The 27367-nt window shown below is 39.6% G+C and overlaps 1 protein-coding gene across 1 annotated transcript in view; it reads left to right on the plus strand.

Annotated features, from left to right (window-relative positions):
- Window positions 1–789: 789 nt before the first annotated feature.
- Window positions 790–27367, plus strand: part of CDC40 (cell division cycle 40) — a 41423-nt gene continuing 14845 nt past the window's right edge. Inside the window, exons 1-6 of the mRNA XM_069851706.1 lie at window positions 790–1024; window positions 11538–11624; window positions 13255–13384; window positions 23301–23384; window positions 25353–25492; window positions 26093–26189. Of these exons, the coding sequence (XP_069707807.1) occupies window positions 833–1024; window positions 11538–11624; window positions 13255–13384; window positions 23301–23384; window positions 25353–25492; window positions 26093–26189 (730 nt within the window). The 5' untranslated portion in view covers window positions 790–832. The remainder of the gene's footprint in view (window positions 1025–11537; window positions 11625–13254; window positions 13385–23300; window positions 23385–25352; window positions 25493–26092; window positions 26190–27367) is intronic.

A 27367-nucleotide genomic window follows, 5' to 3' on the forward strand; every position in this document is an offset into this window, starting at 1 on the left:
CGTGTGCGCGCGGGGGGCGGGGCCGAGGGAGGGCTGTTTACCCAGCGGCCGGACCCGAGGCTCGGGTTGGTCCGTGCGCCGCCGCCCCCCAAACCCCCGCGATGTGTGTGGGGAGGGAGGTGGCGGAGCCCACCCCACACCTTCCCCCCTCCCCCCCCCCCCCTGCGAGGGCGGCAGGTGGTACGGTCCGGCCCGCCGGCGGGGCCGAGGCGCTGATTGGCTGGCGGGGCCAAAGCCGGCTGCTGGCGGCCAATGGGCGGGGGGGGCGGTGCTCCGGCCCGCGGCGACGGGACTTCCCTGCCCGGAGCCCTTTGTGTGCGGGAGGAGCTGTCGTGCCCGCTCTGTCGGAGTGTTTTGGGGAAAACCCGAGCTCCCGTGAGCGAACGGCCGGGTTGGTGCCGCTGCCATCGGCCGGCGCGCTTCCCGTCCCTCCCCGGAGGTTCCTCGTGTCGCGCTCGTCTCCCTAGGGGAAAGCGGTGCCAGACAATGCCCCGGCCCGGCGGCGGCGGCGGCCACGCTGTAACACCCGTGCCATGTCCCCCCGCCCCGCTCTGCCCGGGGCCGGCGCCGCGTTGCATGCTGGGTCTTGTAGTCCTGTCTGGGGGTCCTGGAAGGTTACACGCCAACCACAGCAAAGGGAATTAATATCCCCCTAAAACGTCTCTAGACCGCATAGAACACGGCAATTTATCCTTTAAAGCGTGTCTCTCGTTTTATGGAGCTATGTGTTAGAGTGTGGCCCCCCGCCTCGCTCGTCCTGTGCGGGGAAAAGGACGCGGCGAGCTCCGCGGAGCTGCCAGGACCCGCCCGTCCCGTCGTCCCCCGCGTCAAGATGTCGGCGGCCATCGCCGCGCTCGCCTCCTACGGCGGCTCCGACTCGGAGCCCGACTCGGAACCCGAGGCCGAGGCCGGCTCCGGGGGCGCCGCCGTGCTCGCCAGCCGCGACGCCGTGCTGCACCTCCGAGCGCCGCCCGCCGCCCCCCCGGCCCTGCCCGTCGACGCGGCCCCGGAAGTGGCGGTGAAGGTGAGGAGGCTTCCCGGAGGGACAGGGGCCCGCGCCGCCGCCGCTGGGGCGGCCTTCCCGGGCCCGGGCGGTGGCAGTGGCACCGCTTGGCCTTGCCCTGCCCCACCAGGTGGGCGCCGGAGCTGGGAAGGGGGCGGAGGCCGTGCCCGGGGCTCGGCCGGCAGCCGGCGGTGGCGGTTACGCTCATTAAAGGCTGTTATCTTTCGGTGCCTTGTTTGGAGCTCCTCAGAGATTCTTGTCTTCTGTTCCCCTCAGGTTAAGGTGGTTTTCTGTGTAGTTTGCCCAGGTGGTGAGGTGAAGTCGATACTCGATAGGCTGAGTGTATCTGTATATCCAGAGCAGGTGCAAAGCTGAGCGGTGTTTCTGGTTTCCTTCCAGTCTTGCTTGGGAATCCTCAGTTTTCCAAATTCAGTATCATAGTGGTTTGCTTTTGTGATTCCAGAAAGGGGGAAGGGGATGGTGTTGGTTTGGGTATAGGTCTTCACTCTAGTTGATTAATTTATAATCAAATGCAAGCACCTGACCACGATGACTGTCAATACAGTACTGTGTTCTTTACAGTTGTTGTCAAACGTTTCCTACTTTATGACAAAGAGAGGGATGGCATCTTTCAGTTTGTTGTTAGTTAATTCATGTGCTGTTGCAACCGATCATATTCATGCATGTGTGTTGTATTGTACCAACTAGGTGTGCACTTCCTTATCTCTGAGAGTTTTAGAAATATTTAACTTATTAATTTGTAGCCTCTGGCAGACTCTTTTGTATGGGCTTTGAAAGGAAGGCTTATTGACATCTATAGTATCTTTTGAGTGTGAATCATCATTACTGGTAAATAGCTTTGGCTGTGTTCTTTGCTAGTCTTAACACTGTAGTAACAGGGTCTCCCTTTGCCATGTCAGCACAAAGGTTTATGCATTCACTTGGTGGCTGACATCAGGGGAGTGATCGGATAAAAAAAACTTCTGGTTATTTGTCCTTGGATCTGTTCCTCTTATCTGGTTTGTGATGTAGCTGTGGAAATGCTGTGCTGGTACAGTTAAATACCTATTGCCACAGTAGGAACAAGCAGCTAGAGGAAAAAGCTAGGTTTCAGTAGGGTGTTCAATTCAAATTTGTTTGCTAGGCTATGCCTTGAAAGGGCATACAACTACACTACAACTAGGATTGTCTCTGCCACAGGCCTTCTGATAACCAAGATAAAAAGAAAGTGAGGTTTCTGAGCACCAAGGTGGTTCATTAAAATGTTGTCTATCATTTTTATTTGGGATCATAGATGAGATGGATAGAACTGAAAAGATCAATGGCTTCAAGCTGAGGCTTTCTGAATAGGCAGCGTAGTGGAGAGTGTATTTTAGCACCATAACCTTTGGGGAGTAACAGATCATTTCCTTGTAGAGTGATATCAGGCTTTCTTTTCAGACTTTTATGGTTCAAGAAAGAAGTGCTGATCTTGTAGAGAGCGTGCTCTCAACACCTTCTGTGTCTAAAAGTGATACCAGCCCACTGATCAGCAGTGAAAGCTTGCCAGTCACCCCCTCCGGAGTTTACCCTCATTCTTCAGGATTAGAAAGCTGTGGTGGCTTGACCCTGGCTGGATTCCAGGCTCCCACTGAGTCACTCTGTCACTCACTCTCCTCAGTTGGACAGGGGAGAGAAAAGGCTCATCAGCTGATAGAAGGACAAGGAGGCATCACCCACCAATTACAGTCACAGGCAAAACAGGCTTGACTAGGGGAAATTAATTTATTACCAATAAAGTCAGAGTGGGGTTATGAGATATACTCCAAGATGTAGTTCTTCATTCTACAGAAATCTGCTGCTTCCTTGCCTCAAAGTGTATCACAGATATGTAACATCGTATTGCTGTGAAAATAATTTTCTATAATTGAAAACTGTACTAATTTTTTGTAACTGTGTTTTAAAAGTCTGAAGGGAGGGCTTTTGTTACACTCTCTTCTTACAATCTGCTGATCTTACAGTGCTGATCTTCATGTTACATTACTCATAATAAATAATACTGAGCTATAATTACTGGTTACTTCAATTCAGTAGTATTTTAACTAATTTTAAGTTAGAAAGCCAACTAGATGAAAGTGCATGTTTCTAGTACTATTCTTAGCACCACTGAAGTGCTGAAAATGTTACAGTACCTGAGGGAACATAACAGAGGAAGAAAGCATGCACTTCTAGTCCTTTCATCTAGAACAGGATGGATTAGAGCTGCAAAAAGTTCAGAGCATAAAGTTACTGCTTTTGTACGAGGAATTATTGAAGAGGCCAAAACTGGAAAAGAGGTGACTGAGTTGAAAAGTATGACAGAGATCTACAGAACCATTAAATGACACGGAAAGGATGTTAAATACTTACTGCTGTTTCCAGTATTGCAACTATATGCTAAGTAGTAGGAGCTGAGTTCCCAAACAAGAGGATGCATTTCTTCATGCAACATGTAGTAGGGTTATTCTGTTGCCAAGAAATATTGTGTATGCCAGAAGTTTACACTGTTACAAGGAAAGTCTGGACAAGTTCTTGGAAGAGATCCATTGAAGGGAGAGGTGCCAGTAAATACACAGATTTCTTCAAGCTCACGAAGACACAAGCTTTTCTGACCTGGAAACAGATGGCTGCTAGGAGAGTGCAGCAGTAGTATCATGTACACCTGCCCTGTTCTTACTGTCCCTTAGGTGTCAAGTTTTCACATGGCTGATATTTTCTTCTGTGGGGAGAGTGGATAGATTAATCAAGATCCCTCCCTCCTGTGCTTCAACACTGGTGCTTTCTGCTACTAGTCAGGTCTCCTGCAGGCAGTGGTTCTTGTTTTGCTCCAGCCTACTTAAAGGAGAAATAAAGCCCAGATGAAGTAAGGCTTTAGGTCTTTCTGCTCTGTAAGAACATCTTGCTGAAGGATGGGTAGCTCCAGGCCAGTTGTGTTGACTCTGGTTGTTGTGGGGTACGAACATATTGAGAACTTGAGGCACTAGGTATGAAGTTGCCATAAAAATTTCCTCCTGAGCATGGCAACGCCCATTGGGCTGGGCTAAGCAGGCTCTTCATCTCTTATGCTCTTGAAGAAATCAGTTTTGTTTACTGATTAACTACGGTTGATGCAATGAGAAGAAACCCAGAATATGTTTAAGTAATGGAAGTCTGATAATCTAGAACTGCGCTGCTAGCTATCCAGAAACTGTCCAAGTAAGGTGTGTTTGTTAGTGGTGGCTTTTATGTGTGGATTGAATTAGGTTAATTAAGAACTTAAACTGAAAAAGTCAGATACAGACACTCATTTGCTTGGTCCTTAACGCTACTGCATTGTGAATGTTTATTCAATGTTTTGATTGAATAAACTGACTTGATTTAAAAGTAGAGTCCAGCACGTGTTTCAAGTCCTGTAACATAATGATTTTCATTTTTTCAGTCTAAACCTTTTATTTTAGGATTTTTTATCAGTTATATTTTGCTAGACATTGCCAAAACCAATTATATTTGATTTCCTTACAATTTCTATGGACATGAAAAAATCACTCTAACATTGCTCTCAAAATAGTTTTTTTCACTAGTGAAATAAAAATGCTGGAAGAAATGCTGGAAGAAATACTGGAAATTGCGTATTTTGTGAAGAAATCACTTTCATGGGAAATGTTGTAGCTATAAGCTTTGCTTTTGGTGAGAACACTTACTGTTTGATCTCTACTAGTTCAAGGCGAGACTTGGATGGGAGCAGACTTCACAATATTTATCTACGATATCTCCTTCACTGGTTTTGAGGAGAGGATACTTAGCTCAGTTGGAATCAACTAGGGTGGCCTGGCCCCCAGTATAGGACCTGGAGGGCTTGTGTTGTCTTTAATATGGGAAGGAGATGGAAGCCTCAGGTCTGTTTTTCCTGTTGAGTCTACTTTACCTTTGGCGCTATGCAGGTGTTCAGAAAAAATACTGCTTCAGGGGAATAAGCAGACCTCAGTCACATTTCTTAATGTTGTTTTGTAGGAATCAGTGATAGCAAGGTAGACCTGTTGGATACTTTTGACTTGGGGTCCTTGAACTGACCTTGCGTTGTAAGAGCGGGAAACTGAACAAAGAGGTGAACATCAGAGATGCAAATCAGGGTGGAGAGAGCATTTAGGGGCAGCGTGTGGGGTTTTGGAGGTCAACCAACCAAATGTTGCTGCTGGTGATTGCGAGCATGTGGACAATAGGCCTGGGCCAATCAGGATGCTATGGGAAGCGCGTAGACAGATGAGAAAAGGTATGTAAACCTGTAAGTTCCAACAATAAAGATCTCCGCTTTTACATCTATCTGGAGTCCATCTCGTCATTTTATTCCCGCATTCTTTAAAACCTAATCCCTGCCCAGCTACGGCGAGGAAAGGTACAGAGTCGGTGTGTGATCGTTCTGTAGCAATGATAAGCATTTAGTGACTTGGAGGGTATTGTCTGTTAGGAATGTTTTGGCTTCTTTTAATATGGTGGGCTTTCCTGTTTTCTTTGACGCAAAATATCTCGTAGAGAATGGATCTTTAGAACTTGTCGTTGTGCAAGATACTGAGAATCTAGCCTGGTTCAACAAATCCACTAAACATATGCTTTTCTTGCTGATTTATTTTTATTCTATTGAAGTTAGTGGGATGGAAGTTTGCTGTTAGGAGTGTATGAATGAGTAGAATGACTAAAAGCTGGAAACAACAAAATTTTGATGTTGGTACTTCACTGTAAATGCTATGCATGCCTGAAAATCATTGGACTGAGATAGTACTGTGTATTTGACAGCCCAAGTGGTTTATGCAAGAATGGGTAAGTGGCAAATTGTTTAAGTCTCTGTGGCTCGTGAGATGGGGTCTTAATTTACTACATTTTAATTTAATGGATAATTAAAACTAATTAAATTTTATGCAAAGCAGGCTGCCCTTCTTAGCTCTTTGGTGAACCAATAATGAATTTACCAGGGGAGAAGGTGACATTGTAGGTTTATTATCTAAAATGTCCAGAAAAGAAAACTCAAACTATGTAGCCATAACAGCTCTTTGTTTGCATGATGTGAAACTGTAAAACTCTGACCTTTGTTGTGTTCTAACAGACTTCATATTTAGACAAACACTTGAGATTGAAGCATCCAATTCTGCTTCTAAATGCATAACTGGCTTTCACTGAACTTACAGGTAGTCATATATTAACAGTTTGGGCGTTAATTTGGCTGAAAAGTTAAAATATTGTGGATTCAAGTGATTGTGATTTGCCATAACATAAACAACATTATATTCTTTGTAAGGAGCCAGAACCAGCATCCAGTGTTACAGTCTATGTCGCAGTTTGCTTCTTTTACTTAGGGTTTTTGTTTGATGTCTATTATAGGGATTTGGCCTGTGCTTAATTAAAAGATGTTTTTGTCTTGCATACATGTAAAATAAAACTTCTTGCAAGCTTTTTTTCAGATTTTTTTTTTAAATTATTGAGATATTTTGCATTGTATAAATCAAATACTTTTCACTGATGGTAACGGTTTGGACATTCAGGTAGGGTTTTTCTGAAGAAAACCAGGACTGTAGCATGTTTAAGGAATCTGTTAGAAGGAAAGCTAATCTGATTTACTGTATTTATAGTCTAACAACCTTTTTATTTCCTGTGTTCTTTCTTGTGCTGGCTTATAACTGGCCAAAGAGCCTTTGTGGGAGGACAAAAGGAGGACACCTTGGTAGGAGCTAGACGTTCTGTGATCTCTAGGGAGTTATAATAAAGCACCTGCTTGTCTACATTTAGCATCAAATGCTTTTTTATGTCTGAAAGTAGATTCCTTAGGCAAAGCCCTGAGTGCCCTACCTCTATGATAGTGAGATGATTTGTTGTAGGATGAAACAACACAGAAGCAGCAAAAAGAGAGCATGGAAGTAACAAAGCATTTTTTTACCTAATCAGGTCAAATCAGAACTATAAATCAACTTGATATTGCATATAAGTAAAAATTACATATATTTAAAAAACAAATAAAAGCCCCCAACCAGTACACCAAGTAATTCATTGGTAAGACATCACCTTTTTCTTTCTTGTCTTGCATCAAGAGTGATACCTTTGTCTGGCTGGATAGACACTCATTTAACCTGTCTACCAAACTTCAGTGGATATACAGACTCTGCAGTTTCAGTGTTTGGCTGTTCTTATGTATGCTAAGGACATAGTTTGAATCTTTTTTTAGGCTAAGTTAGGTTGTTTGATTTCTCTGTATGGTTCGTATTTTCTTAAATTTTTTATCATTCTTTATTTTCTCTTTTGGAGTCTTTCTAGCAGCACGTGTCTTACCTGATCGGTGATGCCTGAAGTGGCCACTGTATTTCAGTTGGGCTCTTGCTGCCCGCACTGAGAGGAGCGGAGAGGTGGCATATAGAGCTGGAGGCTGCAGCTCCATTGTATTATGTCTTCCTAGAAAGCCATATTTAATAAAATGTAACTTCCTAAAAGTTTAATTCTTCTTTTCCAGCTTCTATGGCACGTACCACCTTTAATGATATTGCAACATGCCATAAAACCCGTATTGAAACAATTTCCCAGTTGCAGGAAACACGAACTGCTTCTCTGCCAGTCCTACAGCTTTCTGTGGAGGAACACAGTATCTGTTTAAACTGACAGCATCTTGACACCACACCACACCCCCCCCCCCGCTTTTCTATGATTCCTGTGCCTTTCTGAACAAGAAGTGACTTAGAGTAATACTTAGCCCATCACTGAATTTACAGATTCCAGTCCACAGAGCCACTACATGATGAATTGCTCACCTTAGGCTTTTAGATAAATCAAAATCTGTTGTGTGTGACCAAAGGAAAAAAACTACAGCACGGCAGACTAATGTAATTCTTTACGTTTCCTTATCTCAGTCAGAGCACTGCCAGACTGCTGCTCTTGTGATGCCTTCCCTGTTTGCTGTAGCCAGGGCAAATGTGTCTAGAATGCATGCAGCCAAGTTCTGTTGGCTGTTGCTGGCATAAGAGGACAGAGTCATAAGATCTGTATGTTAGCTTTCCTCACTTTCTGGGTCTTAGAAAGATGAGTTCTCCTGAAATGGTCTTCTGGTGATGTACGCAGTTCTACCCAGTGTTCTTCACTATGTGCAGAGGTTGCTGAGAAGTTCTTTCGTCTCAGAAAAAAAAACCCAAACAACCGAAAAAGCAAATGAACAAAACAAATCTCTCCATGGAATGCCTCAATGCAGATAGCTTGCCAGTTTGTGAAATGATTGGTGAACTAGGTTAATATTTTTAATGTCTCTGCTGCCTACCACAGTCTTATAATGCTGTACAAAATGGCATTGATCAGGTGTTGACCACAGGATGATTTGTCTGCTGCAATTTGAACTCTGTCTCCAGACCAACATTTCAGAATATGTTGTGTCAATACTTTTATTTTCCTATCAAAATTTCAGTTCTTAAAAATACTGAGAAGGTATATTGGGGAGCTGGGACATGTTCACATTATTCCATAAAGGAAAATATTGCAATGTAAAGATAGCCATTATGTGGTTCAGCAGAATACTAACAGGTCATCATTTGATGCCCAAATACATGATAGCATGAATAAGGCTGGAGGTCTTGGGGAGTGTAGCTCTGATAAATGTAACTTGTGCTTCAATTTCAAGGCTCAGTGGGTTTAACACAGAAGGGCTACGCCTGTGGTGGTCTAGCAGAGAACATATTGTGTGGCTTCCAAGTGACTCAGCACTGTTCCACCAGCAGTGAAGTGCAACCAGAATTGCTATAATCATCCAACAGAGGATCGGCTTTCATGGCACAATCTGTTTCTTTTCTCAATTACCAAGTGGCATGTAATAGGAATTAACAGGAAGAAAAGAGGAGGAAAAAGAGCAGAACTGAAAAATTCTTGGCATTTTTACAAAACTGGATTTTTCTCACTAGTTCAGTTTTAAAAGTGCCTTATTTTCAAGTAGACAGAACTGTTTAAATGTCACTGACAATTGATCAGATAAATTTTGCCATTTAATCAATTATATTAATTTTTATTTTCTTGAATCATAAGGTTGGTGGATAACATGTGAAGTCTGGCTGGCAAAGCAAGCTGTATGATATGGCTTGAAAAAGTTTTCTATAGTAAATGTCTTCAGATCGTGGAACTGTGAGAGGAGATGTAAGTGTGTAGGTAATATGGGTTAGGAAGAGAATTTTATTGGCTCGTGCTCTAGCTGGGGACAAAAAGTTCTGACTTTGTTGCTGAATGACCAGATTAGGCCTGCTGTGCTGTTCCCTGGCAGGTTCATAGTGTATGAAATTCAGGGTTGTGAATGTATCAGTAGCCATTGTCATCCAAGCCCAGGGAATTGGAAAGGTCGTGTGATGAGAGAAAGGAGGGCAGGCTGAGAATTGGCAGGCAAGAGCAGTGCAATGGCTGGACTTGCCTACTGAAATAATTGATACGCAGTGTGAGTAAAGCTTTCTAGTTGGACTTAACGATTCTACTAAGACAGCGGTCTTAACAGAAAAATGATTGATTGGATTGCTGATGTAGTTAAAAACGAAGTTCAGCGTGAGCTGGCAGTGTGCGCTTGCAGCCGTATCCTGGGCTGCATCAAAAAAAGTGCATCCAGCAGGTCGAGGGAGGTGATTCTGCCCCTCTATTCCTCTCTTGTGAGACCTCATCTGGAGTACTGTGTCCAGTTCTGGAATCCTCAACATAAGAAGGATATGGAGCTGTTGGAACGGGTCCAGAGGAGGGCTACAAAGATGATCAGAGGGCTTGAGCACCTCCCATACGAGGACAGGCTGAGAGAGTTGGGCTTGTTCAGCCTGGGGAAGAGAAGGCTCTGAGGAGACCTTACAGCAACCTTCCAGTACCTGAAGGGGTTCCAGAAAAGCTCCAGGGGAGGGACAGTTTACAAAGGCTTGTGGTGATAATACGACGGGAATGGGTATAAACTGGAGAGGGGCAGATTTAGACTAGACAAGGAGGAATTTCTTCACCATGAGAATGGTGAGGCACTGGCACAGGTTGCCCAGGGAAGCTGTGGCTGCCCCATCCCTGGAGGTGTTCCAGGCCAGGTTGGATGGGGCCTTGGGCAGCCTGATCAGGTGGGAGGTGTCTCTGCCAATGGCAGGGGGGTTGGAACTTTAAGGTCCCTTCCAACCCAGACTATGATTCTATGAAAAAACGTTTTCCTTTTTTTGAGCAGTTTTAACCAAATAAAATCAGGTAACAAGCCAAAGATCTTTAGGTACCATTTTTCTTTACTGTGTTCTAGGAAACCAGGTTTTAAAACCTTCTAAGTTTTGCATGCCTAAGCAAATTTGATTGCAGTTGGCTTGCTGTTGAACTGCAGAGAAAAAAGGCTTCCGGGCACAGCATGTCAGAGAATAGCTAACAATTTTAAATTAGTAAAGAATGTGCCATTCAGCTCTTTCAAGATACTATAATACAAAGAAAGATTGAGTTTGTTCAAGGTAATTTTTTTATTAAAGAATATTTTTTTATTAAAGAAGTGACCACTAAAATTCAATTGTGCCACTTCCTTCTGTGAGTTGCAAATGCTTTTGGATCCTGTAAGCACTGATTCAACACTTATGGTAAGATAGCTTTTTTTAGTATAGCATGTTGTAAAGCCCTTTCAAATGCATTTATTCTAGAATAAAGGTACAGGAAGTATTACTAGTAATAATACCACAAAATAATCTTCTCCTTTATTAACTGAGCCCTTAAGGGAGGGGGCTGGAGGGAGGTAGTGTCAATTTAGGATGGGTGTAAATGGGCCTTTGTTAGATATCTGTGAAAACAGGTCTTTTTAAGCATTACCCCCAACCAGCCTATCTTCTTTTCTTCCCCATCTTTTCTGTTTTCTGTTCAGCCACATGTGCCCTTCTGAGTTTTTCCATTTGAGTTGCTTGAGAAATTGTTCTTTTGGTTTGTCCTCCTTTCTTGTCCCTTCAACTATCAAATTTGTCACAACAGGCTTGGAAATGTCCGGAAATGCTGAAGCTGAATTATTTTTATACTTCTTGGTAAAAACTTGGAGATAGGGATCATTGGATTCTCTGAAACTCATTGTTATACACATTTGCTCTGATGTCAAATTTTTTTTCCAAACTATATTTTGAAACATTTACTTGTGACTACTGCCTTCTGCCTTTTGTAGAAATGTAGATTTTGCAGTTTTATATAAAATTGGTGACCGTTTTAATTGGTTCTTTTTTACAAGGCCTTTTTTTTTTTAAACACCGCCCCCCCCCAAAAAAAAAAAAAGTTTGCCTGCAATATTGCTGTTGTTTTTAAAATGTGTGGATGAAGTCTTTAAAAAAAATTCCACATGTACCTTAGACTGAATTCCTCAGTGAGGGCCCGACATTAGGTTTGCAATCGGTATTTGTTAAATATAGAAACTTTGACCAAGCTACTTTTCTTCTTTCATGGTACTAAAAGTGTCAGCTTGAATGAAAGGTCTAATTTGGTCTGAAATGGGGTAATGTCATGTATTTAAAAGTCTCTACGTGAAAAATTGTTAATTAATATGTTTATTTTATTTCAGGAAGATGTGGAAACAGGAGTCCACCTTGATCCTGCTATCAAGGAAGTTCAATACAATCCCACCTATGATACTATGTTTGCACCTGAGGTAAGAAACAGTTTTGATATTTAGAGCAGAAGTGCCTTTGGGTTGAAGGGTATTGGTTCTTTAAGTCTTGTGTAAAATTCAGATAAGGTATGTCTTATTTGGATGCTTGCTGCATTTCGGAATATGCTGTGGACAAATTGAAAAAAAGATTCTACACGTGTTATATTTTTAATGCTTGAATTTTCATATTCTTTATAAAGCTGTTTTAAGAAGAACCTTAAGTTTATCAGAACTATAGCTATGAAAATTAAAAAGCATTGTAAAGGTGTTGAGTAAAACATGAACTGCATGAAAGTAGTCTCTTACTGTTTTCACATTTTTGCTGTTTACTCATCATGCTACTTAGAGCAAAATGAATGGTTGCAAGTCTTGTGGTTATATGGCTTTTAAAAGGAAGATTTAAAATTAAAACCCAAGTACTTTCAGTATAACTGTTCACGTCAGTGTTAAGTATCTTAGAAACTTAAGCTATGCTAAATGTATGTAGTGAAAAAAACATTTTAGGCTGAATTTGGACTCGTGCCACGTGAACCACTTTCTACTTTATTATAACTGACGGGCTAGCTGAAACGTAAAAGTAACTGTTCAAGCATTTAACTTTATTCAGTATTTAACTGAATTCAGTATTTAACTTTATACCATATTTTAATGGTTGATAGGAATGGTTGGACTCGATGATCCTGGGGGTCTTTTCCAACATAGTGATTCTGAACTACTTTATACAGTTTGTCTGCTTTTAGACCAGGGGTCAGCATTCCAGGTAAACAAAGGCTGCATCCTTCTGAAATTTCTACGTTAGTTATACTTTACATTTGGAAAATCTTTTGTGGAACCACATAAATTTACTTTAGCAAAGTAAGCTTGCATTTTGCAACCTACCAAAGCTGTGAAGTGTGTGAGCAAAAACCAATTTAAACTTACTACAGTGTTACCTTGTCTAAGTGTTTTAGTTAGGGAAGCCTAATGTGGGACACTCGGGTGACTGCAATTATGACTGACAAGCATAGGGGTTACAATTAAATTTAGTTTTATGTTAGTCTCGGTGTACTGCATTTGTTTGTATTCACTGTTCTTTTCCCTAACCATGGCATGTCGAGGAAGACTGCCTTTTGTCATCTTACAAGAAGAAAAGCAAGGCAGGGTTTCCTAAGTGAATTTCCTGGAATAATGTAGCAAGTCCCCAGTTGCTTTTTAAATGCATGGAAGTATTGTTGTAAGTATGATTCTATTAAATACAGGAGTTCAGTAGGACTTGGTATCTCTTTCTTGATATCTCCCCCTTACAAGGACAGTATGCTATGGTTTTGTCTTCTGAATGCTTCTAGTGATCCCATAGTGAATGGCAGTGTTTTGTCTCAAGTAGTTAATATTGATTTGTCCTCTGTACGAGGCTAGAAAGTTCAGTCATGAACTGAGCTGCTCAAAGCACGTGTGTAAGCAGTATCTGTAAAATAACAGACTAAGAAGCTTATTCAGTAGACATAAAGAATAGAAATAGAAAGTTGAAGTGATTTTACATTACAGTTTTTGAAAGGCAATTTTTTTCCTGTGTTTTTTTTCCTGCAAAAGTACACACATGAGTAAGAAATTATTAATTCTGATATAATTTCTTTTAACACTGTTGATGTAGTTTGGACCAGAAAACCCATTCAGGACTCAGCAAATGGCTGCACCTAGAAATATGCTTTCTGGATATGCAGAACCCGCTCACATCAATGATTTCATGTTTGAGCAACAAAGAAGAACATTTGCAACCTATGGTAAGTCCTTAACAGCGGAATTCACTTCCAACTTTATTATGCCCAGGTTGGACAAAATAAGTTATTATCTATAGAACAGCTTATAGGACTACAAGTTCTATAAATTTATTTTAAACAGAATTAATAATAATAGGGAAAAGGCTTGGAACAAGAATACATACAGCTAGAGATTGTAGTATTTATCTGGGAAGTCTCATTTTGCAATTCCCTTTGAAATTCCCTCTTACCAAACCCTTTTTAATTAATCCTTTCATTAGTTGCATCAATGTAGAAAATACAAATCAAAATTTCGTGCTTTTAATATGATAAGGAACTGTAGATCTGTCATGCAAATAGGTTCTGTCACATGGTTCTAGCTAAAGGTAGCTCTCTCAAAGCCAAAAGGAAGCCTTACTGTGTGGTTGACTCTGTGGATACAAACTGAATGAATGGGAATTGAAGGAAGTGGGAATGCATCTACTTGAAATAGTCTTGGCAAAGATACAGCCAAAGGTGTATCTCTGTATTGGTGGTCATAGCTGCAGCTTTCTTGAAGAACCTTGTCAATTGTGAATAGTTGCATTTGAAAAATGAAACATTTGAGTTTGGGAGAGGCTTGAGTTTCAAGCAGACTTTTTATGGATTCTAAGAAAAAAATATTTTTTGAGTAAGGAAAATGTGGAAAGGCTATGGATTCTAAGCATTCTTTTGGACATGTTTGAAAGAATGAAATTGCCCCGTTTAACAATGATTAATTTTTCTCGTGTTTCATCGTAAGCTTTCATGTCAGTTTTAAACTTGACTGCAAATATTTGTCTTGCAAATACAAATCTTTGTTTCCCCATGAAATATCACTTTATATTCTTCAAATTCAATCTGTTAGGCAAGTTCTGATACTTCTTGTGTAAACTTAGTGTCACAACGCTCAACTTTTTGCACAAGTGTGTGGCTTTCTTTGTATTTACATTCAAAAGAATGCTCCCTGCAAACTGTCTTGCCTCAACATCACCTCCCTACACCTAAGTCCCCTTAACTGCATTAGGGCTTTATGTATACATTAATTAACTTATTGCTTTCTGTGATGAGTGAGGTTGGGACTTTATTGCTGACATCTGTGGGAGCCATGTATTATAGTGAAACCTGTATAAAATCAGAGTCTATAACATCCTTAATTTGTCTTTGTGTTTGGGTTCTATTAGTGGTTTTCTTGTTGATATTAAAAATTGCAATATATATGAGAGTTTATTTTCTTTTGCACTGTTTTAGATAATAGGTACTTCTCACTTAATTGTTAGGATGTGGAATGTAAGCAAAATGCCAGTATTATGCTCCGGAAATACACATACATTTCTTAAGTTTAACTTGCTTCACTGTAATTTTGATGTTAGAACTTGGCAGATAATGCAGGTAGGAGCCTATTTAGGATCTGAATAGACGGATTAGATTTTATTCTGTGAAATTAAATGTTACATTGTGTGAGTTGTGCATTTTTGTGTGTGTGTATGTGGAATAGATAGTGGAAAAAGGGGCTTGTAGGCACTTAGTGTTTGAGTTTAGAGGATTTTTTTGTTTGTTTCTGAAGTTCAGTTTGGGTGCAGATAGAACTAATTAAGTATACTCAAGGTTCCTGCTTTTGGTTTATATCATCGTTGTGCAGCAGTTGCCTTGAAAGCTGTATTACAAGAGAATATAAAAATATATTTTTGAGACAGATAACATTGCCAGCTGATATTCAGCCTTCTAGGAACGTTCAATAAATAATGGTCTGATTACAGTGAAAATAGAACTATGTAAAGGCTGACATAGGCAATTTGAACTGCAAAACCAAGCACCAAGAAGTTCAAGCCAGAAGGTGCAGTAAATGAGCCTGATATCCTGATTGACTAGAAGGTCTGTTAAAAACAGCACTCCTTTAAGTTGTCAAAAAGTTGTCTATTAAAAAATTCAATATTCTCTTTTCAATTTGGAAGGAGGTAATAAATGTCTTCTTGGAAAAGACCACCTATAAAAACTCAAGTATAAGTGACAGGCATAAATCTAAGTCATACCCATTTGTAAAGACTAAGTCATAACACTGGAAGAACAGAGAGAAATCTCTTAATTCAAAGCTGTACCTCTTGACACCTCTGGCCTCAGTTAGGCTGGTTAGCACCATTGTGCTAGGGCAGGAGGTCTCAAACAAATCAGCAGTGGCTAGCATGTAGATAAGCAGTGACTATAAATGAAGGGTGTGGTACAAGACAGAGAGGGTAGTAAAAAACAGGTCAGCTGCTGCAGAGTCTTTTAAAAAAATTGTGTTCCTTTATGTATTTTGAAAGTTAATACATCTTCAGTGGGAAACCTATATATTAATCACAAACAAAACCCAAGTATTTTCATAGAATCATAGAATCACTAGGTTGGAAAGGACCCACTGGATCATTGAGTCCAACCACTCCCATCAATCACTAAACCATGCCCCTCAGCACCTCATCCACCCCTCTTTTAAACACCTCCAGGGAAGGTGACTCAACCGTCCCCCTGGGCAGCTTCTGACAGTGCCCAATGACTCTTTCCGTGAAATATTTTTTCCTGATGTCAAGCCTGACAGTCTTTCTCATCTCCTCCTCTTGCCATAAATATCTACTGTTGAAAGTACTTTTTCCCTCTGAGGTTTGGATAGCTGAGAACATCCATGCTGTCACTGACTGAGGATCCTTCCAACCCTTTGTCCTGCTAGACAGTGTACACCAATGGGTACCTAGTGAGGAGCAGAAGAAAGAAACAAGCAGAGATCAGTCCAAATACTTTTTTTCATATGCAGTCTCTCAACCAAGGACAATGTTTCTATATTAATTTTGAGTGAATTTGTTGTGTTTGTTTGGGTTTGGGGTTTTTTTACAAATTTGTCCAGCTGCTGCTTGAACTCATACAATTTTTCTGTGTATGTAGTAACCTATTGCAGGCTGTTATGCAGCTAACTAGCACTTTGCGTGAGCAAGTACCTCTGTTTTGAACTTGTGGAACTTAACAGCCCTCTAGTTTGACTTGATATCCCCTAGTCTCTTGTGAACAGTCATTTCTTATTCACCATTTCTGCGTCATTCCTGATTTTTATAGATCTTGGCAATAGCTTCATTTCAGTCTGCTTTTTTCAGCTTGAAAAGATCTGGTCAGTCTTCTTGTTCCTCTGTTGCGGCCTTTCCCTGCCTATGGCTGTCCTTGTTTCTCTTCTGTCTGTGCTAGTTCCACTGTATCGTTCCTGAGATGAAGAGCAAAGCTGTGCACAGTGTTTAACATGTAATCTCCCAATGAATTTGTTCTATGGCTTAATAAAGTGAGAGCCTTTTTCCCTTCAGGTTCTAAGAATTCTAAACATTGCATTTTTCTCTGTGACTTTGAGCAACTTTGTAAAAATTTTTCAGATTATCGACGTGTCAGCAGCACAGACCTGAGCATGAATCTACCAGTCACTTTCCTGTGCTGAGGAAGCCGACCATTTTTTCTTGCCAGTGTTTTAATGACTTTTAATCAGTTGACCATATGAAGTCCTGTAGATTTTTTTAAAGTGTCTTTGAGGCACCATGTAATCAGTCTAAATTGGTTTTGTGAAGGTACCCAGCCTCAGTTGAGCTTTGCTCAGAAATGTTCTGGAGGTTTTGTCGTTGTGGTTTACCTGTACAGAAAGCTGTGTTGTCTGCTCTGCCGCAATATGTAATGTGCTCCAAGTGCCTACTCATTGTTTTCTGTATCATAGTTTCTGCTGCTTGAAACTTCTAACCATACGAATGTCTGACTGATTGACCTGTAGTTCCCTAGATCTCCTCTGAAGCGGCTTTTGAAAGTTGGAATTGTATTTAGTATGTTCCATTTTTGTCATTGAGACAATATTAGGTGAGAGTTTTTTGCACTGGCTTTAGATCTCTTGGATGACTGCCATATGGTCGATGTTTTTTTACTGCTTATTTGACTCTTTAGTCTCCTGGCATTTCACTTAGAAGTAGATATTTTGTAACATTACCTGCAAAGAAAGGTTCTAGCACAGGAGCTTCCCCAAGCTCCTCCATAGTGAACATGTGTTTTAAAAAACCTCACTGATGCTCTCTTTGCATCCCTTGATCATCTGTTGGCCTACATTCTGTCTGGTGTGCTTTCTGCCCTTGCACTCTTTGACAAAGGACACGTGTGAGTTTTTATACCTTATGTGATTTCCCCCTCAATTTTTTGTTTTGTGGTTTTCTTTTTGGGGGGGGAGCTGCCTTACTGTAGTTTTTACTTTGCTAGAGTTTGTTTCTTCGTATTTTTCACATTTGGATGCAACTTCAGCTCTTTGAAGAAGAGTTCTTTATTTCTGATGGTTTCTCTTTACATATTGTTCAGCTGTGCTCCCTTCCTTATGGTCTCTTTAAAGTCATCTTTTAATAGCTGGCAGAGTTTAGTTTTTTTCTCCTACATGGTGTCTTTGAAGTGTCCCTGTGTTTGGAAAATGATTTACCTTTGGTGCCTACTTTCTGTTCCTTTCCAACATCTTCTTTATTTAATGTAGCCCTCCTGTTTTGAGATTGAGATTATTGTAGTAAATGTTTTTATGACTTTAGTTACTTCCTCAGCAGTGTTGATTTATACTGCATTATGGTCATTGTTACAACACATACCCTCAGGAAAAAATCTCGTAAGTTTCCTTCACTGCTCAGTTGACTTCTTTTCACATGAAACTCGAATGCAGCTAGTTTGTGGTATGTGTACTTTGTGTAAAAATGCTATTTTCATCACATTTTGATCTAGAATTTGCTGTCTGCTACAAGAAGGAGTCTAAAATATCTCATTAGCACTGAGCTTCTTTTCCTAGCACCTGTTTAATCTCTATTACCATTTCATGGTTGTTGTGTCTTTTGATTGAACAGTCAATAAGGGAGTCTTGGTAACTGTACTTGCCACTTAAACCTGGAATTTCAATCCAAAGGATTCTTTAATGCATGTTAACACCATTATCTTGTTAATCTGATTTGTCTTTAAGCTTTCTGTAGCGTGTAGCACATTTTTTCTTACTGATATGACCATCTTAATTCTGCATTCTTTCTGCCTGATAAATAGAGTATTCTGTCCAATTATGTCAGTATTGTCCTACCAATTACATTAGTTTCTGAAGTTAAAACAAGGTGCTCAAATTTCACTATGTATTATTTTTAGCCTCTGCCACTTTATATGCATGCTTGGGTTTTCCATTTTTCTGCCTTCAGTTTAAATGGGATTCTGTGCTTATTGCTGTCCCTGTTATCTGAGGTTTCAGATTTCTGTGCTACCTTTTGCTTAAGGATGTCGGTTTTCTGAGATTGTGTGTCATTCCAAATTGCTTATTTTTCTTTAACTATTGGCTGTTTAATCTAAAAGCATTCTTTGAACCTTCTCAGTAGTACCTACCACCTTTTAAATCTAGGTAAGACGACCTACCCATGTCAGTAAGGTTCCCTTCGTTCCAGAAGTCGAGAGGTAGAATTGACACAGGCACTGGGGATGTTTTCCGCATTAGGGTTAAGACCTGCAGCTTCTTTTTGCAATGAATAACTTAATGAGAATGAGCTGAGCTGCCCTTCCAGGATGTATATTATACAGATTCAAAAATACTATGGCCTAATTGAGTCACTTTTGTACCATCCTTCAGTCCATAGAAAACTGAGGAAGAGCATGCTGAATATAAACCTCAGATCTCTAGCAGGTCAAGCAGACTTCAGCTTCTTTATCAAAAATGTCTCTGTGATACCAGCACATGGAAGTAGTCGGGTGTCTGCTGCTGTCTTTTACTTCTGCAGGATACAAAACATTTTAGTTCAGTACATAATTTACAAAAGTAAAGGCCGTATCTTAGTCTGCTCTAGTCATTCCCCATTTTCTTCGCCTCACACTGGATTCTTAAGCTACCATTTCATCTTTGACCCCCAAGAGGTTGTGAACCCTTGTTATTGTGAAAGCAAACACTTCTCTTGTCTTCCAGAGTCCCCAGAAGGAGTCAGGGGATGTTCAGGTTTTATATCCACACATGACAGCTGGAAACCAGTGATCTAGTCAGGGCCTTTTGAGTTGAGTCAGAATTGCTTCGAGGTCATTTAGATCTTTATACTATTTTGCGTGGGTCTGAAATCTACCTTAATATTCTAGCTGTAGTTTTTTCGCAGGTGTAGTAGTTGAGATTTTATTGATACTACGCTGAACCTTCTGGGCAGCAAATTTATGCTATTTTTTGTATTCCCTTCAGGAGCCCTATCAAGCCATGGGTCGTTGTTGCCTCTAATCTTTCACATATTGAAACTACCTATGAGTCTACCAGATTTTTGCCCTCTGTCTTTCATCTCTCTTTAGACTGACAAGCATGTTTCTTCAACCTTTCCTAGGCCTGCCGCCCACGCTCAAGGTTTTATCATTCATGTTATTCTCGATTTTTATCTAAATTTCTCTTTAAAATACACTGCTTAAAACTGGGCACAGCAATCTAGATTAGGCCTTGCCAGTGCTGTTCCATGTTTTATAGAGTTTTTCCTTTGAAATAAATCTCAGATTTCCTTTTTATCCTTTTTTTTCTCCATAGGTGCCAGATAGACTTGTTAAGTCTATCAACACCACTACCCTCGCAGCCTGTATTTTTTTTTTTTCACCTATACCTAATCAGTTATTTTCTTTTTTTAGTATTTGTCATTTCATCATGTCTTTGCTGAAGCAAAATTTTTCACATTTGTCTTTGGTGTCAGTTGCAGGTTTTACAGGTACGTGATCCTTTGCTGATGGCATTAAAATACTGAGTAAAACGGTTCGGGCAGGCTATTTTATAATCTTGTATAAGATCCTCTCCCAGTTTGATGAAAAGCCAGTAATGATTACCTTAGCTAAGTCTGACCTTATTTTAATTGGTAGCCAGTTTTGCATGTGGAATCATAGGTAATCTACCCTATTTTGAATCCATTGATGTAAGGCAACCTTTTTATATAAGTGAACCACTCCATTCCTGCAGCATTTAGTGTTTTAAAATCTCTCCTTCACGAGACATTAATGTCTTATTTAATAAGAAAGAGTCTTCTGTCTATAAATCTTAAAGCTCTTGATGAGTATCCAGTAACTTGGTTATAACAGGATTGCTTCATCAGTAAGGCCGGTATTTTAAGAGCTTAAAATTACTCTGACATGGAAATAACACTTTTGATTTTTTTCATCTCCTCATGTTGCATGCAACACCTACGGTCGCTATCAGATCTTATAATTGTAGGCACTTTATTCTCTGATTACTTTGATTGTGCGGAGAGGCCAGTGCAGTCAGAATGGGTTAGTCCAGCTGCACTGTTCCACATACCTGAGCCGCCGTGGCGCTCTGTGTGCTGCATTGCAAAGATACTTTAAAGATACTTTAATTAGCCACCTTTCTGGAACACACATCAAAGTATGATTATTTAAACAACCATTTTCAGGTGCACTGAAATTATGGATGTGGGTGGAATTGTACTTTTCCTTGCTAAAATGTAGCATGAAATATCTACCTCCTAAAAAAAACCTGAAGGAGACGTAGGAGTCAGGGCACATTATGTGGCATACCAGCTGAATAGGATAAAAGCAAGCTGTCTTTTGCAGCTGCATTTAGGAGTCCCAGCCAGAAAGAAAAGATTCTCTTTCACATATCCACTAGAAAGTAGAAATTGTTCAGAGCTTTTCTATGAGAATGATGCTGGACCAAATTCAACGCAGCTATAAGAAGTCTCCGCTTCCACGGGAAGTTGTGCTTGGCCCAGAGTCCCTATTCATTAGAATACTGTCCCTTTTTTACAAGTACCAAGCAAATAGAGTCCCAGAGACTGTGTCAATAGAGTTGAAGGACAAGTAAACCACTGTATTGATTTTGACATAAATCCAATGTAATATCTCTCTGCTGTTAACAGAAACCTTATAGCTTGGTAAAGAACTCATTGAAATAGTGGCTTAATAAAAGCAGGCAGTTAAATTAGCGAAAGTCTAATTGCAGTGTCTGCTCAGTTTGATTATCCATGAAAGTAAATCCTCATAACAGTCTCAAATAGGTTTTTTGTTGTTTGGTTTAAGTATAGGGGGAATTTCTATTTCGTATGAAAACATTGGTATATATTCATTCCCTAGATCGTACTTACAGGGTGTCTGGGTGTATGTTCCACGCCTGGATCTTACCAGGTTTGAAGCTTAAGAGTTGGTCTGCAGGTGAATTGCTCATTTGTACGGGAACACTCGCTGTGTTCGTGGAATGGTTCTTCTACTCATTTCAGTAATTTGTTTTTTTTTCCAGCGTCTAAAATAAATGAACTGGATTGTCTTCGAGGACTGTAGTCTTTCTGAGAAATGACTGGGGAGATGATCATCTTTGGCTATTGGGATGATGTTGATAAGTTCTCAACTTATATGCACCAAAAAGCTTTTATGGGCCATTGGTCTCTGTGGTGGACTGGCTCATCTCCCACTGTTCATGATTGTCTCTGTGAATCAACAAAAATATGAGAATTAGATTGTATGCTGTAGGATTTCTTTGATTTTTGTGTGTGTGATTACTGGAGGTTTAATATCTTCGTTGCTTCTTTTTGTTTGTTTTTCCTTCCTGATACAGAGAAATTCTCTTTGGGTCCTCAGGGGACATTTTGTCACTTTAATAATTAATAAAAATTGGTGAAATGTCCACCAGGGTGCAGTCTTTCCTTAAAAAAAAAAAAAAAAAGCCATGGTGGTCAGTTAAGTATTCAGTGCACCTGTTCCTTGGAAACTAGATGAGTTGTCTATCTTATTCATATAGGATCATGGTATTCACTTCAGGAGAAATGGAGAAAAACTGTCAGATATGCATATTAAAATGAGAACCTCAGTATAAAAAATTGTAAATATCCTGAATATCTATGAAATGCCGATATATTTTATAAATTATTTATAAGCATAAACACAGCAGGGTTGTTATTGTTGTTTTTTTTAACAAGACTCAATAGCTGTAATCAGGAAGTGAAAATTTGAATACTTAATTCTTCTATGAATTAAAGACCATTGCTGCTGCTTCTGATCCCATCCACATTAGTTAAAGCAATTGCTTTTAAGATGAAGGAACAAGCTTTCCCAGCTCTGGCAGGAGAATTAAATAATTTCTGCTGGGGGAGACAGAATATGCACAAAGCCCTAGAAAACTTAATTTGCTTTCCTTCTTTCTCCATCTCTATCCTCTTCCTTCCATCTGTTGCCATCCACAGGACTGCCAAAGACGAGTAGCACTCTGTTTGGTTCAGTGGAGGTAGGGAGCAGGGCGGGGGCTGGCTGCAGGGCCAGAGGCTGCTGCTAAAGCTTGTGGGCTCTCTGTGCTGCAGCAATGAACTGGTTTCAGTGTGCCTTACTGGCTTTGCAAACCAAGGAACAGTGCCCTGAACTAAAGCAGCATCTGTTTAAAAATCACATATCACTGAGATAAGATTTTGAGTTGTTATTTTCCTTATGCCATGTTTTAACAAGAAGAGGATGCTGTGGCATTTCATAATCTAATGTTTGCATTACAGCCAACTGATCTGAATTCAGTGTTGACCTCACTTTTGGAGCGAGGGTGTTGGACCATGGAGCTCCTGAGGTCCCTTCCCACCAGAAGGATTCTGTGACAGTGCCTCCTATGACTGCACTTTGTCTGCATCTTATGTTAACTGTTGTCTGTTGTATTTATTTGCTTCTCTGTATTGTGCAAATTTAAGCATTCTGGCAGCACTTCACTTCACTCAAGGACCTCATGGTAATACTCTAGTAATCCTAATACCCAGGCCAAGTGAGAAGTGGATGGGATTTCAAAATGTCAAACTTTCCTCATCCCTAGCTCCTTGAGAAAACACAGAAAAAAATATGGAATGTAGGGAAGGAGGGAGGGTAATAAAAGTTTTGCAAAATAAAAAAAACTTGATGTAACAGTATTTTATTTCTTCTCTTGTTCCAGGTTATGCATTAGATCCTTCCATAGATAACCCGGAAGTTGCTACCAAATATATTGGCTCTGTAGAAGAAGCTGAAAAAAATCAAGGTAAATAATTTGGAACCTCATATAAATGACTTGCAACTGATGACCGTTTCAGTTTCTTCTTCACTAAGAAATGGCATAGGTATCAGCAAATGAAGGAATTATGACTTACCCATGTCCAAAGACACAATAAATGAAGATCTTTTTTAATTGTGTGTGAAGAGGGAAGAGAGATATTGGGAGGCATTGTTTTCCTGAAGTAACAGACATTTAAGACTATCATTATGTCAAATTTAAAATTAGGATATGTAGTTGGAACCTAGCATGTCTCATTATATGAGTAGAGTTTATCTATATATTTGAAACAGAGCTTTTTGGTCCTCTTAAATTCTGTTCTAGCTAAAATTGTCATATGTCTATGTTAGGATATTTGTATGTTCAGCTAAGCACCTTAACTGCGCCAATCAGTAGCAGACTGATCACTCTGTGCAACCTTTAGCATTCTCTTGGGAATTGCATGTTATCTCTGCTTAGCAGAATTAAGCTATTTGGGTTATTTAGAAAAGAAAAACCATTGGAAGGTTGCCAGATGGTAAAGGCATAGCGTGCCACTGGGAGGATTGACTACCAGAAGCATGGAGTTTGTAATTAATACTTTGATACAAGATATTTAACACTCTAAGTGACTAATCTGCATTGGAAAATTGTACCTGTATAAACTTTACATTTATGCTTTCCCTTGCATGTCTTTTTCTAACATCTTATTCACATGTATATACAAAGGTTCTTTATTTCTGTGTCTTCTTCCATGGAGTATATCCAAGGTTATTTCACTCTTTTCTTCCAAAGTAAGATAAAGAAAACAGACTGATAAAGAAACTAGACTTATTTTGGTATAGCAGCTACAGACATTAGACAGAAATGGATAAGAATCATTAAAAAAAAAATAACCTTTTCAAAATGGGTTATTCATTAATGTACAATTTCTTCGTATGATTATTACATTAATTTCTTCATTGCCTATTTCCCCTTGCTTATACAAGGCCTTTTTGGGCTTGTTTGCACCAGATAAGTATTACTGATGCTGTGGGAAAACATTGTCTGAAAATTGCACATAATTGTACATACAACTTTTTGAAAAACTTTTAAGTCATTACTTCAACATCTTTTAACTTTTTTTCTTGCTATCTCTGTATTGTCTAATGGTTTTGACAAATCAGATTCTGAGGTCACAGCATTTGTGAAAAGCTAGCTACAAGTAAATGATCATGTCAGTGTGGACAGACTTTTTAATAGGGCATGTAGCAATAGGACAAGGGATAATGATTTTAAACTAAAAGAGAGTGGATTAAGGCTAGATATAAGGGAGAAATTGTTCATGATAAGGATGGTGAAACACTGGAAGAAGTTGCCCAGAGAGGTAGTAGATGTCCCATCCCTAGAAATGTTCAAGGTCAGGTTGGACGGGACTCTGAGCAACACGATCAAGTTGAAGATGTCCCTGCTTATTGCAGGAGTATATGACCTTTAAAAGGTCTCTTCCAACCCAAACTATGATTCTATGAGTTTTTGCTAAATTAAAATATACAAGTGTAGTTCGGGTTTGGGGACATTTGTCTTATTTGGGTTTTGAGGGTTTTTTAGAAACTTAGGAAGGTGAGAGGGATCAGAAGCCAGTTCTTAGTGCAGTATTTGAAATAGAGTCCTACTTAAGGTATGGAAATTGATGTGGTTTTATAGTCTGCAGACTTATTGTTACAAATGCATGGGTACGTGCATGGTTAAATAGTCCAACAAACCATGACACATAGTTTAAGTGGTTCCTCTGTTACTGTGCATAGTTAGCAGTGTCATAGTTAGAAAAGTTAGCAATGATTTGGCCATTTTGCTCAAATGCTTTTTGCATTTTGCTGTGTGCATTGGAAGAAGGAGTAGTGATGTTGGTGTTTTTTCTTTCAAGCTGACTATGATGTGACTTATGATGATGTGAGCTGTTTTATCAGCTAGACAGTGCATTGTTTGTTTCTTCAGGTTTAACAGTGTTTGAAACAGGACAGAGAAAAATTGAAAAAAGGAAGAAATTCAAGGAGAATGATGCATCGAATATTGATGGTTTCCTGGGACCATGGGCAAAGTATGTTGATGAAAAAGAAGTAGCCAAACCATCAGAAGTAAGTACTACTTTAATACAGTAGATGAAATTTTTAGTACATTATAGTGGTTTTAACAGAGATCCAGCTGCACTAGTAGTTTATCCATGCTTTAGGGTGATAGAAACACTTCAGTTGATATCTTCAAATAAGGTGTTCTGGATATTCTGCGTTCAATTACTTGCATAAATGTTTGCAAATAAAATTAATAGTATCAATGTGTAGTGTGTAGAGTCTGATTAAAAGATGATTAAAAACTGAAGCAGCTTGGAAAGAACTGAAAGTAAAACTTGTTTAAAGTAAAAAGAAAAAAAAACCATAAAAACAATTCCTCCCCCCACCAAAAAATATCCAGCCAACAAACGTCCTTCTTATTCAGTGATGCTTAGCTGTAGCCTGTGAATAAAGATAGTATCTAATTCTTTTAAATGTACATAGATTTTTAATTTTTTCTGGTTTGATAAGGGTATTCTCTTTATTGATGCTTAGAAATATTTCTAATCTTACTTAGAAAATAAATGTGTTCTTAATAGTAAGTAAAAGGTAGTGCAGTTCTGAATTTTGTTATGTGGTTCTGAGCACTGAATTTTTAAAAGTCAAGGTCACGTTTTATTTTTCCAGGAAGAACAGAAGGAGTTGGATGAAATAACAGCTAAGAGACAGAAGAGAGGAAAAGTAGAAGATGATAAACCTGGAGAGGAGAAGACTATATTACATGGTAACGGCATCTTCCTGCTTGTTCTCATTTCTTGCTCACTGTGTCTTCTTGCCTGCTGTGTTAATTAGTAAGGATGGCAGACAGCCTCAGCAGTTTTGTTGAGGCACCTTAATGTTTCTGTATTGGAGATAATACTGCTCACAGGCATAAGCGTAAGGGACAGGGAAATAGATAAACTTGGACTAATTCCACTTCATACTGTGAGGAGCAGTGTGGAAGTGTCATCTTTCAGGGTACTGGGTTTATTTATTTATTTTTTATAGTACTGGATGTACGTATCCCTTTCCTATTTTAGAGAGAAAACATTTTAAAGCTATGAGTTTGGCTTAGTTTCAGCTTTGGAATTGCTGCAGTTTTATATGTCAGTACTTTCATCAGCAGGTAGTGCTTTGAGTTATGGCTTTAGAAAATCACTTGGACTTTATACTTCCTCAATTCTTAACGTAAATGTTCTTGCTGTCATACTATGAGTTATTGTATATGAAATAATTACCCTATGGAAGACTACAGCATGTGGTACCTTCAAAGAGGATGCTTTGGTAAGTGAAATTAACTGGTTTTTGGTAAGTGTTATTTCAACTCTCTGCGTACAGAGCAGTCCTGCCTTGGCACAGATAGTCAGGTAAACTGTCTCTCTTTGTTTGCCACTTTGTACAGCCAGGCCCATGCGCACAAGCTAGAGCATTCTTTCTTATGTGCATTTAAGAAGGTTTGAGATATGTGTTGCTGACATTAGTACTTCGTTCTGTTCTGTTGCAATATTTATTGTATAGTGGCGAATGTAACAAACCTGAGATTTTAGCTATTGAGCCTCTGATAGAATAATTATTTAATATCCAGCTTTTCATGGTCTCTACCTGAAGTCTCACAGTAAAAGGCCTTACAAGATAAACTTTAATCTTCTCAAACACAAACATTCCAGAAATATGCAATTTTGTAGATATGTGTAAAGATTGATACTGTGCAAGAGGTCACTTGTACAACCAAAACTGCTATAATAATATCGCAGAAAATGAGAAATTAGTTTAATCTGAAATATCCTTTTCCATGCACAAATCATCCCTGCATGTCTGGCAGATCAGTCACTTTTTAAATCTAGATAAAGAGCAGCTACTGGCTACTGCTGACCAATATTGGTTCATACCGGTCAAATGTGGGTTTTGCCCCTCTGGTTTATA

The sequence above is a fragment of the Phaenicophaeus curvirostris genome, chromosome 2 (assembly GCF_032191515.1).
Source record: "Phaenicophaeus curvirostris isolate KB17595 chromosome 2, BPBGC_Pcur_1.0, whole genome shotgun sequence".
In the NCBI taxonomy this organism is placed as follows: Eukaryota; Metazoa; Chordata; class Aves; order Cuculiformes; family Cuculidae; genus Phaenicophaeus; species Phaenicophaeus curvirostris.